This window comes from Schistocerca gregaria, chromosome 3 (genome assembly GCF_023897955.1).
Source record: "Schistocerca gregaria isolate iqSchGreg1 chromosome 3, iqSchGreg1.2, whole genome shotgun sequence".
Lineage (NCBI taxonomy): Eukaryota > Metazoa > Arthropoda > Insecta > Orthoptera > Acrididae > Schistocerca > Schistocerca gregaria.
Genome location: NC_064922.1, coordinates 287,076,113 through 287,096,867, shown reverse-complemented (window position 1 = coordinate 287,096,867; position 20,755 = coordinate 287,076,113). Strand labels below are relative to the sequence as shown.

Genomic DNA, 20,755 nt, shown 5'->3' with positions numbered 1-20,755 from the left:
GCATAAATGATATTCACCTGGTGCCACCAGAGGATGTAAATGTGGTACACTTTGCAAATGATACAAGTCTATAAAAAAAATTAGTACCTGTCTTCTCATTGAAAAGGCAGCTAATGAAATATTCAAAAATATCAACACAATTCTAGGTAGATGGACAATCATTACCATTTGACAATACTCAATGCATACAATTCAGTATTTCTCACAAAACTCCACAATCAATTAAACAAGCCTATTGAAACAATAAAATACAAGAAATACACACTATTAAGTTTTTGAAACTATTGATAGAAAACAATCTTAAAGAGAAAACCTACTTCCTAGAATTAATGAAGCACCTTTGCATGTTGTTGTTGTTGTTGTTGTTGTTGTGGTCTTCAGTCCTGAGACTGGTTTGATGCAGCTCTCCATGCTACTCTATCCTGTGCAAGCTTCTTCATCTCCCAGTACCTACTGCAACCTACATCCTTCTGAATCTGCTTAGTGTATTCATCTATTGGTCTCCCTCTATGATTTTTACCCTCCACGCTGCCCTCCAATACTAAATTGTTGATCCCTTGATGCCTCAGAACATGTCCTACCAACCGATCCCTTCTTCCAGTCAAGTTGTGCAACAAACTTCTCTTCTTCCCAATCCTATTCAGTACTTCCTCATTCGTTATGTGATCTACCCATCTAATCTTCAGCATTCTTCTGTAGCACCACATTTCAAAAGCTCTTATTCTCTTCTTGTCCAAACTATTTATCGTCCATGTTTCACTACCATACATGGCTACACTCCATACAAATACTTTCAGAAATGACTTCCTGACACTTAAATCTATACTCGATGTTAACAAATTTCTCTTCTTCAGAAACGCTTTCCTTGCCATTACCAGTCTACATTCTATATCCTCTCTACTTCGACCATCATCAGTTATTTTGCTCCCCAAATAGCAAAACTCCTTTACTACTTTAAGTGTCTCATTTCCTAAACTAATTCCCTCAGCATCACCCGACTTAATTCGACTAAATTACAGTATCCTCATTTTGCTTTTGTTGATGTTCATCTTATATCCTCCTTTCAAGACACTGTCCATTCCATTCAACTGCTCTTTCAAGTCCTTTGCCGTCTCTGACAGAATTACAATGTCATCGGCAAACCTCAAAGTTTTTATTTCTTCTCCATGGATTTTAATGCCTACTCTGAATTTTTCTTCTGTTTCCTTCACTGCTTGCTCAATATACAGATTGAATAACATCAGGGATAGGCTACAACCCTGTCTCACTCCCTTCCCAACCACAGCTTCCCTTTCATGCCCCTGGGCTCTTATAACAGCCATCTGGTTTCTGTACAAATTGTAAATAGCCTCTTGCTCCCTGTATTTTACCCTTGCCACCTTTAGAATTTGAAAGAGAATATTCCAGTCAACATTGTCAAAAGCTTTCTCTAAGTCTACAAATGCTAGAAACGTAGGTTTGCCTTTCCTTAATCTTTCTTCTAAGATAAGTCATAAGGTCAGTATTGCCTCACGTGTTCCAATATTTCTACAGAATCCAACTGATCTTCCCCAAGGTCAACTACTACCAGTTTTTCCATTCGTCTGTATAGAATACATGTTAGTATTTTGCAGCTGTGACTTATTAAACTGATAGTTCGGTAATTTTCACATCTGTCAACACATGCTTTCTTTGGGATTGGAATTATTATATTCTTCTTGAAGTCTGAGGGTACTTCGCCTGTTTCATACATCTTGCTCACGAGATGGTAAAGTTTTGTCAGGACTGGCTATCCCAGGGCCGTCAGTAGTTCTAATGGAATGTTGTCTACTCCCAGGGCCTTGTTTCAGCTCAAGTCTTTCAGTGCCCTGTCAAACTCTTCACGCAGTATCGTATCTCCCATTTCATCTTCATCTACATTCTCTTCCATTTCTATAATATTGTCCTCAAGTACATCACCCTTGTATAGACCCTCTATATACTCCTTCCGCCTCTCTACTTTCCCTTCTTTGGTTAGGACTGGGTTTCCATCTGAGCTCTTGATATTCATACAAGTGGTTCTCTTATCTCCAAAGGTCTCTTTAATTTTCCTGTAGGCAGTATCTATTTTACCCCTAGTGAGATAAGCCTCTACATCCTTACATTTGTCCTCTAGCCATCCCTGCTTAGCCATTTTGCTCTCCTTGTCGATCTCATTTTTGAGACGTTTGTATTCCTTTTTGCCTGCTTCATTATTGCATTTTTATATTTTCTCCTTTCATCAATTAAATTCAATATATCTTCTGTTACCCAAGGATTTCTACTAGTCCTCGTCTTTTTACCTACTTGTTCCTTTGCTGCCTTCACTACTTCACCCCCAAAGCTACCCATTCTTCTTCTACTGTATTTCTTTCCCTCATTCCTGTCAATTGTTCTCTTATGCTCTCCCTGAAACTCTGTACAACCTCTGGTTCTTTCAGTTTATCTAGGTCGCATCTTCTTAAATTCCCACCTGTTTGCAGTTTCTTCAGTTTTAATCTACAGGTCATAACCAATAGATTGTGGTCAGAGTCTACATCTGCCACTGGAAATGTCTAACAATTTAAAACCTGGTTCCTAAATCTCTGTCTTAACATTAGATAATCTATCTGAAAAATGTCAGTATCTACAGGCTTCTTCCATGTATACAGGCTTCTTCTATGATTCTTGAACCAAGTGTTAGCTATGATTAAGTTGTGCTCTGTGCAAAATTCTACCAGGCGGCTTGCTCTTTCATTTCTTAGCCCCAATCCATATTCACCTACTACATTTCCTTCTCTCCCTTTTCCTACTACCGAATTCTAGTCACCCATGACTATTAAATTTTCATCACCCATCACTATCTGAATAATTTCTTTTATTTCATCATACATTTCTTCAATTTCTTCATCATCTGCAGAGCTAGTTGGCATATAAACTTGTACTAATGTAGTAGGTGAGGGCTTCGTATCTATCTTGGCCACAATAATGCATTTACTATGTTGTTTGTAGTAGCTTACCCGCATTCCTATTTTCCTATTAATTATTAAACTTACTCCTGCATTACCCCTATTTGATTTTGTGTTTATAACCCTGTAGTTACCTGACCAGAAGTCTTGTTCCTTTGCATAATAACTGCAATTAAGTGATTTAAAAGTTAGTTAACTAGTTTATTTTGAATATTTTCATTCACTAATTGGTTACAGAGTAAAGTTTTGGGTACACTCAACATACTGAGAAAATATTTTCACAATATATGAATCTGCTATAGTACTAAAATCTGGAATTAGTTACAGAACATATTGAAGAGGTTTCATAATACATGCATTCATTGTCTTTTGGCATTCCCAATATTTCTCTTTTCACAAAAAATGACAAAAAGGATACTAGGACAAAAATCTTCCAAAAAAGCTTCATATACTTAACATTAGTATAGGAAGGAGTCCAATACAGGAGTACATATATATTTAACAAGCTGGAGGGGCATATCTTGTAGGCAATATGGTGGATCTGTTGGGCAACTTTTACTTAATTTAAGATTATCTATACCTTGAACTGAAAAACATATACAGTGACAATGCAGGCCTACTTAATTCATTAGACAATGAATTATATGTTATTGGTATATTCTGTGATATAGCAAAGGCATTATGCTGTGTAAATTATCACATTGTTTTAAGACAGTTAGAATATTATGATGTTATACCTCAGTAACAGTGGAAAAGTCTTCTAACAGAAATAATGATAAATACAGACTAAAAGTTCAAGATAGAATGACCATAGTTAAAGAGAGAGAGAATGACAGACAGATACATAGATAGATAGATAGATACAGAGAGAGAGAGAGAGAGAGAGAGAGAGAGAGAGAGAGAGAGAGAGAGAGAGAGAGAGAGTTTACTATGCTCACCACTATTTAGGTTATTATTGCCCTTTCTGAAATTTTTCAGAGAAATGTGGTTAAGAATGTCTAAACTTAAAAAGGTGTACAGTACAAACTCATTAAAAACTGTACTTACTCTCTCTCATTCTAATTCACATTCACATGCACATTCACACTTCCACTCGAACAGTAAGGCTGTAAATGTGTTCTAAAATGTGCTAGAAAATACCTTAAATATCATCTGAATATCTGTTAAAATAAAGGGCAGAATTGTGGTAAACTAGTGTCTCTCAGAATATTAAATAAAATCATTTCAAATACGATAAACTGAAATCTGTGTTCTATCAGGTTGGAGGAATGATTCCAAACCAGGAAACTATGCATCATTATAGAATGTCCTATCAGTAAACAACTAAGAATAAATTCATTCTTTCTTAAAGACTGGGAGGAAGTGTACTGTGGATGAGAATTGTCTTTCATAAACACAGCTTGCAGTCACACTTTTTTCCACAAACACATAATTCTATTCCTCAATAAAGAGGTGACAAGATGGAGGTGTCTTCTGACACTTGTCACTGCTCTGCTTGTCATTTCTGCTCATCAAATTATGAGATATGGTCTGATGATGATCTAGATATCATTGAAATTGGTTACCCCTGGCAAATTTTTTTTAATTTTTAATATAAGTTTGCAGTCAAGACATTACTATTTCAAATTACTTACATCCTGTGACAATCCAATAGAAGGGTTTGGGGTTGGTGAATTTCTGGCAAGCATTACCTGCCATCATGTGTAGTGCCAACAGTGAAGTACAAAGGAGATGGTTCTAGGCATATCACTCTCAAATCTAGGGTGGGACCCTATTTTTTTCATAATAGATCTGTACCATTCACACTTCATGCTCAAATGCAAGAAGAATTAGACAGACTGACAGTTTTAGGTGTCATGGAAACCATTTTATCTAGACAAAGGGGTTACACTGTTAGTCTTTATAGGAAGGTGATGGCCAAACTCCATCTTTGATGGTTTGTGTTCTGCCCTGTATTTGGCCATCCGTATACCTGGGCTCCAGCTTGTAGCTCCAACAGTAAGGTGTGCATGCTGTATTGTCTCAATACCATGCTCACAGTTCAGAACAGCCCATTATTTCTTCATTGAAGATGCTTAACATCGCATAGAAGAATTACTCTCAAGCAGAGGAGGCTCTCGCTATTATTTATGCTGTCAAGAAGTTTCATCTGTTTCTGTACAGTGTTAGGTTTCGTTTGGTGACTGGTCACAAGCCATTAGTGCCTCTCTTTAGCCCCACAGCAAACTTACTGGACAGGACAGTCCATAGGCTTCAACTGTGGACCCTGTTCCTTAGTATTGTTATGAGATTAATTTTTGCCCCATGGCTCAGCATTCAAATGCAGATGCTCTTTACTTTTATCATTGAGACCTGATCTAGGTTTCAATCAGAATGAAGCACTTCATTTTTATCTGAATGATGAAGCACAATGGACAGTGTATTGGATCCCCTGTCACCAATTCTCACATCACTCAAGCTGTTGTTGCCAAAGTTGTAATTCATGAAGTGCGATGACATATTCAACAATGGATTGCCCAATCAACCTCCGGCTTGTGCAGCAAATTCCACTCACAATTATTTTCTGTCGAAGTTCAGACTCACTCCCATCTATAGTGTTATTTTCCTGTCCACAAAAAATACTGTTCCACGTGTAGTTGTTCCAGCAGCTCCCCAGCACTACATTCTCTGACTTCTGCATCTGGATCATTGAAGCATCTTGCTCAAAAAGATGCTGGATTGCTGCCATATCTACTAGCCTGGAATTGATCATGAGATTGAACATTTAATCACTACCTGTCCTAAATGTGCTGGTCACCAGGCCTCTCCCCGGCAAAGTTATTCGCCATGTCCTGAGACATCACAGCCTTGGGAGTGTATCCATGAACTTCACCAACCCCTTCTTCAATGCTTATTGGTTGGTGGTCAAAGCTTACTCCCAATTTCTGTACATTGTCACCTGCTGCTCCACCACAGAAGATGCAACAGTGCAGGCTCTCATTCGGATCTTATCCATCAAAGGCCTCGTCTGCGCCCTGATAACTGTGAATGGTTCACTATTCATACCTCAGACTTGATCAGATTTTTGTGTCCATCACCGTATTCGCAATATTCATGCTCCCTCATTCCATCCTCAGTCAAATAGGTAATTTTAAGATATGGATGAAGAGGTATATTGGCAAAGCCCCTGTGGACAAGATACTCACACACTTACTTAGTTCCTTCAGCTCCATGACCATTGGTGAGAAGATTCCAGTGAAGCTACATCATGGCTGCCAGCCACACATGGTACTGAATCTACTGGTCTCCACACTAAAACCTCCCATATTCCCTCTGACAGGGCACTACATGCCTAGGAATCTGGACCGGGCTCACACTATGATCACTGTGAGTGTTGGATTTTGGCAATCATCTGCAGCCAGTGCAGTTGGCGTGTCTTCGCCTTGCAGATGGAAGACAGGCTAGTGAGCCACTACTGCAATTAACTCTGCCCCTGACTGCAGGACCAGCCTCTGCTGCCTCTGCACATACTGAGATCATCTGCTCTTCCTGCATCAGTACCTCAGTCACATCCCCTCTCAATGGCCTGGCTACTGGTTCTGCCCCCATATAATACTATGACTTGCTCACATTCCACCAGTCCACCAAGGGCTGAGTATGGTCAGCAGCTAGAGGCACCACATGGACAGCAGGGAACAGATCCTGATTCAGTCCAGCCCCCCACGCCTTCCCGTCCTATCCCCACAGCCAGTGGCCCACACATGGGCACCTGCCCACAGCAATGCCATCACTGTCTGGGTCATTTCTGGCACTAATCTCCAGTGCAGGGCTGACACAGGGCTCTTTACAGCACAGAAGTCATCCACCAGCAGTGCCTCAGAAAACTTGGTCGTTGTCTTCCTGAGCACCAAGCATCATTGCCTGCTACAGGATTGGGAGGGGGGGGGGCTGAGGGAGGGGGGGGGGGGGCACTAAGTTGGCACCAGCTTACATGTGTCCTGAAAAAAGAAGACAACAGTGGTAAACCGTAATTAACATCTAAATCGCAATGGCATATCGCCATCCATCAAAGTGCAGCAGGATGCAAGGCATCAGCCTGTCAAATGGTATTCAGTCAGCCATGCTGCCAGGAGGTGGCATTTTCAGGCAATGCTGACAGCCGTGCAACAAGAACACTGCATGCAACCACCACCCAGTGCTACCTAGTGTAAATGTTGCATGTCATTCCCTTTAAATCCACAGAAGAGTGGCTTCTGCCGCATTCTGTAATGGTTTATGCTTTTGTTAACTTCATTCTGCTCATGGATCATTGCATGTGAAACTGGTACCAATTCAGCTATGTACAAGGTTGATGTACTGAATGTGTTATCATTTGAGTACGAAAGTGATTATATTTTTTTAGAATTCTCACATTGTGTGTGTTACTACAACTCTCACCTGCTCTAGAGCACAAAAATCTGCATCAAATAATGATCATTTCCTAAAAAGGTCTTGTGCATACTCTCAGTGAATCCCACACAGTAGCAAAGAGAGGCCCTAGCTTGGATACATCAGTGAGTTATTTTATACAGTACCTAATGGGACCCACTTAGAATTTAACAGAACATTGAGTAAAAAACATGTCTAAGAGTACACCTCCACTGAGACTCAATAAATCTAAAATAATTCCAGGTCTCTTTGGTCAGTTGCAAGTCTAACATGGGATTTGTCCCATATCAAGAGCCAATAATTTTTGTTTTATGTGTTGTGTGTGTGTGTGTGTGTGTGTGTGTGTGTGTGTGTGTGTGTGTGTGTGTGTGTGTGTGGGTGGGTGGGTGGGTGGGTGGGTGGGTGGGTGTGGTTTTGTTGTTACAGGTGTTGTATTGGTGGGTACATTTCTTAACAACTTTTGTGTAGAAAGCACCTCCACTACTTTCTCATCCTTCAAAACTGTAACATTTCTCATCTTTCCAAACTGTAATAGATTATTCAACTATTGTGTTTCTCCACAACCACCTAGACAAGAAGTTCAGTAATCAAGAATTATCAACCACCTGAAGGACTGATACAATGGACATCTAGAACACATAAAATTCTAATGGTACCAGCAATAACCTCATGCTATCACATTCTGCATTTCTTCTTTCGTATCAACTACTCAGTATGAAATTTGTGATTTCCTCTTAAATGTTCTCATACCACTCTGAACTGATGGAAACAAAGCAGTTGCTGCCATGAAGATGGTGCTGTTCATTTCATTGGAATATGTTACAAAGTTCAGCCTGCACTATTTAAGTCACTATCACTCATTTCCATCCATCTCAGCACATTTCAACAAATCTGTACAAGATGCAGTTCTTCTCAACATACTTATACATTTTATTTAAAATTCATGTAACTAGTGTATCTCATAGCTCCTGGCTCAAAGTTCCTCCCAATAAGCTAATACAATTTTTCATTCAATAATTTTCTACAGATTTATGTTGCGGGGTATCACATATGCTCTTTAAGATACAAAATATACATTGCATAGAAGTATATAGTAATAACAACATTTGGTGCTAATCAACAATAATCTTTGCATAATTATTTAATGGCACAGGCTTCTTAACGCCCTGAGACTAACCATGAAGATAGCACAATCTACAACGCTGTGTTTCATTAATCCTGCTACAGATATGTCATGTTTGTTGAGTGAGAAGTTAATTTGGGAGCTCAGGAGGAAGAATGCAATGATTCTGGACCAGGAGGAGAAATATTCATGTTGGAATAGTCTGAAAATGATTCTTCTTCAGGTAAGCTGCCATCTGCTACAATTTTCATTGCCAGTGTTGTTGCTATAAGTACTGCTGCAGTAATTATGATTCATTTCTGCTTTATCTGTCTTAATCTCATCTTTTCTACAGATGAATCTCGTGATGAAATGGCATATAACAGGACAGGATTCCAAGATTTGTTTGGAGAACATGAGACAATTTACTGGGACAACAAACACAAAAGAAACAAACTAGTACCTACTGTCCTGATTGCAACACCTCTCTGAATACCAGAATACTTCTGACATTTCAATATAAAACCCTGTTAACTGTGAAACTGCTCAAGAATTCACCTTACACTTTTTTGTAAGGATAATAATTATACTTTTTGCCATCATTATTGTAAAATATTTAATCTATTACATAACTGAAATAAATATGAAAAACAGACCTTCAAGCTTGTTCTTTCTTAGTGTGTATTACCCTTCAACATACACCAGACACAAATTTGGTAGTAACATTTAAAATTATAGTGTAACTGCCTGGTTTTCTGGACGCAAAATTTTTCTTGGTGCTGGACCTCAAAGTGTTGATAACAGCAACAGAGTGAAATATATTCTCTTCAGGAATTTACTTGTATATAACCAATCTGATTTCATAAAGAATAACAACAACCATAATTACAAACCTAGAAGAATGATAATCTTCATTACCATCAGCCTTCAGTCTGACTTTATCTCAGGAAGATGTGAATAATGGTGTCATTATAAACTTCTAACAAAAACTTGGAATAAAAATAAAAAAGTTTCTTCTAGAAAAATCTTTCTGTTTGATAGAAATTTTATTTATAGGTTTGTAGCTTTTATATGAAAAAATAATTACTTACTTACACCACATATTAAATTAATTACTCCCTAATACTATAGAAAACTATATGTAAATGGTCCATATACACTTACATGTAAATGCAAATGACCTTAGTCAACATATAAACACTTTCTTTACAGGCAACTGTGATGTACCATGCAAATCACTAATCAAAAACATAAGTAACTGCAATAATTACAGATATTTCATACTGTTGCTGTTTTCTTAACACTTCATCAATCTGTCAGCTCTATTCAAAATTTTGCCCTCGGTAAAGTTCTGGGCAGATATTCTGTCTCCTTGCAATTTTTACAGTTTTCTCAAGCAAACTATTTTTTTTACTTATCATTTCAAAGTAATTTACATGGTATCAAGGTAAAGCCTCAGATTTATACCTGGGAAGAAGTATCAGCACTCTATCTTTTCTCTCAGCTCCTCTGATTTAAATTACTTCAACTTCCAAATTTCATAATTTGTACATGTCAAACGATCAATGTATTTAGATAAACACCACATGAAAAAATTTAATAGTAGTGCAAAAATCAGAAGAGAATGCAAATCATACGCAAAAACATTTTTATACCTCATATCATGTGTTATAGATCATTGTATTTTGTTTATGTGTTCTGTGTCTTCACACCTCTTAATTTTATGTAATGAAAACTGAAATGTATGTGGTTAGCAAATATTATGCTACATGTAAAAAGGAGGCAAAAGATTAAGATTTAACATCTTGTGGGTGGTAAACTCCTTACAGACAGACGAGTTTGGATTTAACACGGGTGAGGAAAAAGACTGATCTGAAACTTTTCAAACTAACTATGAAGTGATACAGGGAAACAACAGAAAAAAGTAATTCTGGATGACTGAACAGGGGACTGAACCCCACACCTCCCAAATGTGAGTGCAGTGACTTCATCACTCTGATAATTCACTCAGTATGTTGGCTGTACAACAATTTATTTATTTGTGCACACAAAGTCAGATATTCCTAGGCATCATTACTATGAGCAATACATACCTGCCTTTCATTTCTTCAGTCGGCCAGTCTCCATATCCCCAAGGTGATTCTGTTGTACCAAGTAGAAGGCCAAAAATAAATCCAAACAGTGTAGACAGTAGTAACCCAATAGCTTCACTGCGTAAACCAATCTTGAAGAGTTTCCAGTCAGCTATGATTGTACCAAAAGTCATAGCCATAACAGGACCCTTTTGTAAGTAAAATATGTATTGCACATTAATTTATCTACCAAAAATTTAATGTTTGTATTACTATGCAAATAAACTGTAATTGGATAAATAAAAAATTTACTTACCAAATGGTGGCAGAAGAACAGACATATTAAATTACTGAAATTTGACAATGAAAACTCCAGGTTAAGAAATCATTAACATAAGGAAAAGATAGATTGCTATTTACCATAAAGATTACACATTAAGCTGCAGACAGGTACAACTAAAAGATAATTAAACAGTAGCTTTCAGCCACAGTTTTCATCAGAAAAGGAAACACACAGAAACATTCAATCACACGAGTAATCACACCTCACATACATGACTGCCATTTCCAACATTCCCATCCATCTTTACAGTAAGTATCAATCTATCTTTTCCTTATATTGTTGGAATTGAAATCTGCAAGTTTCCAGAGCAAGTGGCTCATCTTCTGATAGACTGGTTGCAGGGGAAAAAAGACTGGTGAAGGAAAGAAACTGGTGAGATTTAGGAAATGGGGAGAGTTCTTAAAGTCACCCAGAACCTGGATCCATAGAAATATTTTAGACCTTGTAGCTATAAACAAGTCTGACCTTATCAGCAGAGTCAGTACAGAGGTAGGGATTACTGATCATAATGCCATTACTGAAGTTAATAAATCCACAATGAAGACTAGGAAAGTATTTATGCTGGAGAATGCAAGTAAGCAGTTGTTAGCATCTCTTTAGACAATGAATGGACATAGAGCAATTGTAGGCAAAATTTAAACTGATTGTAAATCACATTCTGGAGACATCTGTGCCATGTAAGTAGACCAAGGATGGAAAGCATCCATCATGGTTTAATCATACAATTTGGATAATGCTGAGAAAGCAGACTGTTGCTCTCTCAGTTCAAAAAAGAAGTTATAAATGTCCAAAGACAAAAGTTAGTGGAAGTTCATGCATTCACAAGAAGATCGCTGCACAAAGTATTCAACTTCCACTGTTACACTTTAGTAAAAGATCTTGCCACGAATCCAAGCCAGTGTCAACTTCCAAGTGACTGGTGAAAAGTGCAGGTCACTCTTTGTGTATGAAAGGTAAAAGGACAGACTAACATAATTACACAAGACTACCCTTTAACATCAGCTTACTGCTGCATTTTGAACACATTCTAATTCAAATGAAATAAATTTCCTTGAGACAGAAAAGCTTCTGCCTAAAAATCGGAATGGATTTAGGGTGCATGGCTTTTTCTCATATATTATCCTGCAAAACATCAGTGAAAGGTAACAGGCAGAGTTCATACTTCTAGATTTCCAGACAGAATTTCACATGGTGTCCCACTGCAGACTGTTGATGAAGGTCCAAGCATAAGGATTAGTTTCCCACATACTCTATGTTATCAAAAATATCCAGACACCCCCAAAAACATACATCTTTCATATGAGGTGCATTGTGCTGCCATCTACTGCCAGGTACTTCATACCAGCGACCTCATTAGTCATTCGACATTGTGAGAGAGCAGAATGGGGTGCTCCACAGAACTCACGGACATCAAACATGGTCAGGTGATTGGGTGTCACTTGTGTCACACGTCTGTATACAAGCTTTCCACACTCCTAAACATCCCTAGGTCCACTCTTCATGATGTGATAGTGAAATGGAAAAGTGAAGCGACACATACATCACAAAAGCATACAGGCCGACCTCGTCTGTTGGCTGACAGAGACCACAGACAGTTGAAGAGGGTCATAATGTGTAATAGGCAGACATCTGTCCAGACCATCATACAGGATTTCCAAACTGCATCAGCATCCACTGCAAGTACTATGACAGTTAGACGGGAGGTGAGAAAAATTGGATTTCATGGTCAAGCATCTGCTCATAAGCCACACATCACGCCGGTAAATGCCAAACGACGCCTTGCTTGGGGTAAGGAGTGTAAACATTGGGTGATTGAACAGAGGGAAAACATTGTGTGGAGTGACGAATCATGGTAGACAATGTGGCGATCCAATGGCAGAGTGTGGGTATGGCTAAACCTGGTAGACGTCATCTGCAGTGTGTGTAGTGCCAACAGTAAAATTTGGAGGTGGTGGTGGTGGTGTTCTGTGTGGTCATGTTTTTCATGGAGGGGGCTTGCAATGCTTGTTGTTTTGTGTGGCAGTATCACAGCACAGGCCTACATTGATGTTTTAAGCACCTTCTTGCTTCCCACTGTTGAAGAGCAAATTGGGGATGGCAATTGCATCTTTCAACATGATCGAGCAGCTGTTCATAATGCATGGCCTGAGGTGGAGTGGTTACACAACAATAACATCCCTGTAATGGACTAGTCTGCACAGAGTCCTAACCTGAATCCTATAGACCACCTTTGGAATGTTTTGGAATGCCTACTTTGTGCCAAGCCTCACCAACTGACATTGATACCTCTTCTCAGTGGAGCAGTCTGTGAAGAATGGGCTGCCATTCCCCAAGAAACCTTACAGCACCTGATTGAACATATGCCTGTGAGAGTGGAAGCTGTCATCAAGGCTAAGAGTGGGCCAACACCATATTGAATTCCACCATTACCGATGGAGGGCGCCACAAACTTGTAAGTCATTTTCAGCCAGGTGTCTGAATACTTTTGATCGCATAACATACGTGAGTGATTCAAAGACTTTTTAAGTCACAGAATCCAGTACTTTGTCCTCAACAGTGAGTGTTCACAAACAAGTGCATCATCAGGAGTGCTACATGGAAGTGCGACAGGACAGCTCTTTTTCTCTATATTCATAAATGATCTGATAGGAATTTAAGGATATGGGACCTGGATAAACTGCAAGAGCCAGAAGTTGTAGAGAGTTTCAGAGAGAGCATTAGGGAACAATTGACAAATACAGTGGAAAGAAATATAGTAGGAGAGGCATCTATCACTCTGGGTAAGATAGATACTGCCTACAAGAAAATTAAATAGATCGTTGGAGAAAAGTGAACCAGCTGTATGAATATCAAGAGCTCAGATGGAAAACCAGTCCTAAGCAAAGAAGGCAAACCAGAAATCTGAAAGGAGTTTATAGAAGGTCTATACAAGGGGCAATATTATGGGACTGGAAGAGGATGTAGATGAAGATGAAATGGGAGATATGATACGGTGTGAAGAATTTGACAGAGCACTGAAAGATCTAAGTCATAAAAATTCTACCACATCCTATCACATCTGCCATCCCCTTCTTCACTCTTATCCACCTTCAGGTTTGCTACCAAGAGTAATATATCTATAATTTATTCTCCACTTTGATCCTCATGACATCTCGCCAACTTTAGTGGGTTTGCACTTTCTGCTGTCGTTGACTCCCTCAAATTTCATCTTGTTTCTACCTCTGGTGTCTGTTTCATTCTTCTTATGGTTTTTCCCACGTATTTAGGAGTATTTTTTCGAAATTTTTCAGACATAATTCTATGTATTTACATGATTTTTTGCATATTTTCTTTCACTATGGATCCTTGCTCCTTCCAACTGCGTCAATACAGAAAAATTTTCTTATCCCTAGCCAGATGCCAATCCCACATACTGTACCTGCATTGTCGGTTGGCTCATGAACCCCCCCACCCCCAAATGGCCTTACCATCAAATTACTCATCTCTGACTGCCACCCCTCCCTCCACAATGACCTCCATCTGATCATATAACACCAATCCTTAGCTCTTGCCAAAATAGCCCTGCAAAACCAAATCAATCAGGCCCAAACCTCCTTACAGTACCTGCTATGCAATCCCAAATGCCTGGAACCCATAACACACACTGAAATTGTTGCCCTGCAGGAACTTGAGCAGCATGAACAAAGCCACCTCTAGTGCTCTCCATTCTGCTCAATTCCTTCTCCCGCATTAGAGTACCACTGTCCACCGTCTCTACAACAACCTCCAAACCTGCCACACACCCTCTCATAGATGACAAACCCTGTCTTGCAGACCTACTACACTTACCCCACTCTCCAAAACTCCCTCCCACCACTGCACAGAATCCAGAACCTAAACAGACCCTTAACACAATCATGATCCTTTCCTCCAGAAGCTGTAGCCCCACAGAAATATCAGTCCTTTCCAAAGTCCTCACCTTTTGTCCCACTCCCATATTCAATCATGCAGGGCTTGTTAAAGATCTTCTATCCTTCTCCCAGTCCCTATAGTGGAAACACTTTTTTCCAAGAATGCTACTAACCACACTCAACCAAAGACCAATATTGAACCCTGCCTAACTCTCTAACTCAGTTCAATTCTCCATCCAACCGTGATCCATCCCCAGTTCCCCCAAATGAGCCACTGCTAACTTCCCAAATTTCTTAACCTCGAACCTTACCTCACCATCATTCTCCACCAAATCTCTCAACATGCAAACTAACCTAGCATCTGCAGAAACAACTGCAGTCCACCATCTAAAAACTGATCCCTACCTTATAATCTACAAACCTTGCCACAGTGACCCCATTCCAGAAATCCAGCAGGGTCTCCAGTCACTACTCAAATCCTTAGGCTTATCGCAGAACCTCTCCCCAGAGTCCATCTCTCTACTCACCCCTACCATTCCCTGTGCTCCTAAAGTCCATAAACCTAACCACCCAGGACATCTCATTGTGGCTGGTTACTGTGCCCCCACTGAGAGAATCTCTGCTCTCGGAGACCAACACCTTCAACCTATTATCCATACCTACCCTCCTATGTAAAAGATACCAACCATTTCCTCCACCGACTCTCCACAATTATTGTCTCTTTACCACACAGTGCCCTGCTCATCACTATTGATGCCACCTCCATTTACACTAACATTCCTAATGTCCATGACCTTACTGTTATTGAATACTACCTTTCCCAATGCCTGACAGATTCCAAGCCAACAACCTCCTTCTTAGTCACCATGGCCAACTATATCCTCACCCACAATTACTTCTCCTTTGAAGCCATTAACTACAAACAAATCTGGGGTACAGCTATGGGTACCGCATTGCACCATCATATGAAAACCTATTCAAGGGCCATCTATAGGAATCCTTCCTAAAAACCCAGAATCCTAAACCCCTCACCTTGTTCGGATTCACTGATGATATCTTTGTGATCTGGATTGATGGTGAGGACAACATTACTCCAGAACCTCAACAACTTCTCCCCCATTTGTTTCACCTGGTCCTACTCAATCCAACAAGCCACCTTCCTAAATGTTGACCTCCACCTCAAAGATGGCCACATCAGTACATCCATCCACATCAGTACCACCAGCGATGCCTCCACCTCGACAGCTGCCACCTGCTCTGTACCAAGCAGACCATTCTGCACAGCCTAGCCACCAATGATCATCGCATCGTTGCTTTCTTACGGAATCATCTTTTGGGGCAATTCATCACTAAGAAAGAACGTATTTATTGCACAAAAACGTGTTATCAGAATAATGTCTGGGGCTCATCCAAGATCATCTTGTAGACAATTATTTAAAGAATTAGGGATATTGCCAGTAGCTTCACAATATATATACAGCCTAATGAAATTTGTCGTTAGTAACCCAGATCACTTCAGAATTAATAGCACAGTCCACAGCTACAATACTAGGAGACAGGGTGACCGTTCATTGAATTTGACATTGGCACAAAAGGGGGTGAATTATACTGCCACAAAGATTTTTGGTCACTTGCCAAACAATATCAAAAGTCTGACAGACAACCAATTGGCATTCAAAAGTAAGTTAAGGGAATTCCGGAATGACAACTCCTTCTACTCCATAGATGAATTTTTAGACATAGGCTAAAGAAATACAGTAAGTATTAACAATTGTACCGTATATAAGACTAACAAAGATTATTTGGGATAAATGAATCTTTTGTACTTTGACACGTTACACATTATTACGAAAGAATTGTGTTCATGATCCATGGAACAAGTAATATAACTAACTAACTAACTAACTAACTAACTGCAGTGACGAGCAGCCCCTCTTGAAATATACTGAAGGTCTCACTGAATCCTTCACAGACTGTAATTATTCTCTCAACAATGTACAAAAACAAATCTCCTGTGCCTTAACTTTTCAGTCCCCCACCACCTCCCAAAGTCCCACCATCCAGCCACAAAGGAGCATTCCCCTCATAACTCAGTAACACCCAGGACTGGAGCAACTGAATTATATTCTCCACCTAGGTTTTGACTACCTTTCATCATGCCCTGAAATGAGAAATGTACTGCCTACTATCCTTCCCATGCCTCCTACAGAGGTATTCCACCATCCACCAAACCAATACAATATAATTGTCCATTCTTACTCAACCGCTGCTCCCAACCCCTTACCATATAGCTCATACCCCTGCAATAGACTTAGATGCAAGACCTGTCCCATACATCCTTCCACCACTAACTCCTCCAGTCCAGTCACGAACATCACCTATCCCATCAAAGGCAGGGCTACCTGTAAAACCAGTCATGTGATCTACAAGCTAAGCTGCAACCACTGTGCTGCATTATATGTGGGCATGATAACCAACAAACTGTCTGTCCGCCTGTGTCATATGGATCCTTCCCACCAACACCAGCTTTTCTGAATTTTGCAGGTGGGAACTCTCCCTGCAATACATCCTATGTTCCAGCAACCCTCCTGACTTCAACCTTAGTCACTGTCCTCACCCATTCAGCCCTTTCCCTGTTCCCTTTCCAGCACTACACCATCATTATTCCACCATCACACTCAGTCTTTTTACTGCTCTCATTTTCCGCTACTTCCCCCCTCCCCACCTCTCCCCTACCCTCCGTCTAACCTGCAGCACATCACTGTCCACCACACCTGCCATACTATCCGGCCTTCCTGCCACAGCCTCCTCCTTACCCCCACCCAGTTGCCACCACCATCCTGCACTGGTGCTGCTGCTCACAGTGTGGTTTCAGTTGCCTGAGACTGCAGTCATGTGTGTGAGTTGCATTTGCATATATATATATATGTGTGTGTGTGTGTGTGTGTGTGTGTGTGTGTGTGTGTGTGTGTGTGTGTTTGTGTGTATGTGTCTATGTGTCTATGTCTATTGTTGAAAGGCCTTAATGGCCAAAAGCTTTATTTATTTGTGACAGTCTTTTTGTTGTGCCTATCTCCGCTACATGGTGAGTAGCAGCTTTCCTTTTCATAATATCGTTACTTCTGAAAAAGTGGAATATGTTGACATGTTACTTAAATTTAAGTATCAGGAAGTCTTTTCTAAAGATCTTTTTGTGAAGTGTAGTCTTGCATGGGAGTGAAACATGGACAACAAGCATTTGAGACAAGAAGAGAACAGAAGCTTTTGAGATGTACTGTCACAGAAAATTGTTGAAGATTTAATGGGTAGATCAAATAACTGGTGAGGAGGTACTGAATCAAATTGGGAAAAAAAAGAAATTTATATCACAACCTGACTATTAGAAGGGATCAATTGATAGGACTCATTCTGAAGGATCATGGAACAATCAGTTTGGTATAGCAGAAAAGAACGTGAATAAAAATTGTAGAAGGAGACTAGGCATGAACGCAGTAAGCAGGTTCAAGTAGATTAGATTGCAGTAGTTACACAGAGATAAAGAGGCTTGCACAGCAATGGCTAGCATGTTCAGTTGCAATAAATCAGTCTTCAACTGAAGACTACAAAAACAACTTTTACTAAAAAAAAAAATATAGGTCAAACATTGATTGTCTCTTACTATACAACATTGCTGTAACATTTCCAAAACTAAAGTAGAAACAATGAATACTAAGACACAAAAAACAGCTTTGGCATCAGGACAAAGAATTTGTACATGTGGCAACTGCGGAGGTAGCAAAACTGCATGAGCTGGGCTACAGAAGAATTGGATATGATGTATTTCCAATATCTGCAAAGTGCAAAACACGACTTGTTCAATACAAAATAATTCCCTAGCTACCATATTCTGCTGATTTGGGCCCATGATCTTTTTTGTTTCCTAACCCGGCTAAATCAGCAGAATTTTGTTATTATTAATGAATGCCAAGGTATCTGTACTGAAAATTAATATTAAGCCACACAGAAAATGAATCCATTTCCTGAGAGAATAAAACAATTGTAACATTATTGGACCACAAGTACTGAGCTGTTTGGGATTGAGAAATAAATGTTTCTTTTGCAGTGCAGTTTACTGCACTTATCATTCACCTCATGAAACTGCCAAAATGTTTAAATGTCTGTTTCCAGGTGGGAAAAATATAAAAATATTAGGAGAAAAACTGTAATACCACCAAGATAAAATCATAAAATTTGTTCCACATAAATTAATAATCCAGAACTATTAATTAATGTATTAAATTTCAAATCTGTTAACAGATAACATCTACCATAAATACTCACCATAAGTGGCGAGACAAGCATAGCTGCTACAATGTTGACAGAGTTGTTCTCCAGTAGGCCAACAGCAGCAATTATGCTATAAGATACAAACGATGCGTGTGAAAATTGTGATCAATTATGAAATGACAGCAATAGAAAAAATATAATGACATTTTACTTCAGTGTTTGCCATTTAAGCTTCCAGTACTCATCAGTATTATAAAAGGAGAAATAAGTGCATTTTATGACAGGAGCCCACAATTTGGAACCAAGTGTCACCAATTTTAAGGTCCTCATGACTGCAGTTTACTTAACTTGCATTCTACCATGAAGATGTACAGTGCGGCCCAGAATAAGATAGGTGTACAGTACGTCTTGAAGCTAAGAAAAAACAGATTGCTACTTACCATACAGAGAAGATGCTGAAATGCAGACAGGCACAACAATAGCGCTGCTATACATGTGTGTTTTTGGCCAAAAGTTCTTCTTATAATGAAAAAAAAAGAAAAGGAAAAAACACACACACACACACACAATCACACAAGCACATCTCTCACACACAATCATTGTCTCTGGCCACTGAGGCCTGACTGCAAGCAACTGTGTTTGACGGGAGAAGCAATCTGGGTAGTGAAAGGTGGAGGGGGGGGGGGGGGGGGGGGAGGAGGAGGCTGGGGTGGCGAGGGTGGGGAGATATAGCAGGGCAGAGACGGGAGGCTGTAGCACTGAGATGTGATGAGCATCGTGTAGTTGGTTAGTGTAAAGCTGCTAGGTGGAGTTGGGAGGTTTAGGAGGAGGGAGCGGAAGAAGTAGTAGAGGGGGAAGAAAGGAGACAGATTAGTTGTGTGTTGTGCTGGAATGCGTGGAGCGAAGGGAATAAGTGGATGAATGTATGAACTAGCACAGGTTTACGCCTGTTTGCGACTCAATATCTCCTCTTTTGGTGAGTACCAATATATATTTTTCATAATATTGCCGTTATTCCTTCTAGGATTTTCCATTGTTTGATATTTTATGAACTGACTTTCTATCAAAATATTATTTAGTACATATGAATGTCTTAAACTGGACAAAATTGCAATGTTCCCTTCTCAAAAAATAAGTTTCAAAATTATATCATAAAAAGAGTACTGTGAATGTGATTATTAAAAGTGTTACAATTAAAAGCCCATGGATTCACAACAGAGTTAAAGTATTCATCTCTCTTTATTGTTAGTCAAGGAAGAAGGTGTGAAAATGTGTGAGAGGGAAGGGTTGAACTTCCCAGAAAGGGCCGTTAACTAAACGAATGTCAGAGGCATCAAATTGTCAACAGGTGTCATGCCCATGGGAAGTTTGTGCTATGATTTTCCTCATTTCCAGGCACAATTATGGGTAGTGGAAGTCTTAGTAAATATTGTGGTTCAGCTTTTTCAGTCCAGAACGGACAGTACATTTCTCTGAGGGCCTTAGTGAAAGTTTGAGCACAGCAAGTGCTGTCTGATATCTCCACCCAGCACTTCCTACTCCGATTTCATCACAAGCTTCCCTACTCAACCAAAGGCAGAACCACCAGTGAAACAGTCATGTCATATACCACCTCTACTGTAATTTCTGCACAGCATTTTATGTGAGCTTGACCAGCAACCAGCTGCCCATCTGAACTAATGGCACTGCCAAACTGTCGACTAAATATGAACTGACCACCAAGTGGCAAA

At 39.6% G+C, this 20,755-nt stretch overlaps 1 protein-coding gene across 3 annotated transcripts in view; it reads right to left on the bottom strand.

The window, feature by feature from the left end:
• Nucleotides 1-20,755, bottom strand: part of LOC126353764 (uncharacterized) — a 254,317-nt gene that overhangs the window by 86,165 nt on the left and 147,397 nt on the right. For all 3 annotated transcript variants that reach the window (XM_050002844.1, XM_050002842.1, XM_050002845.1), the window contains exons 6-7: nucleotides 19,080-19,155; nucleotides 10,548-10,735 (exon numbers count right to left, since the gene is read on the bottom strand). In XM_050002844.1, the coding sequence (XP_049858801.1) occupies nucleotides 10,548-10,735; nucleotides 19,080-19,155 (264 nt within the window). The remainder of the gene's footprint in view (nucleotides 1-10,547; nucleotides 10,736-19,079; nucleotides 19,156-20,755) is intronic.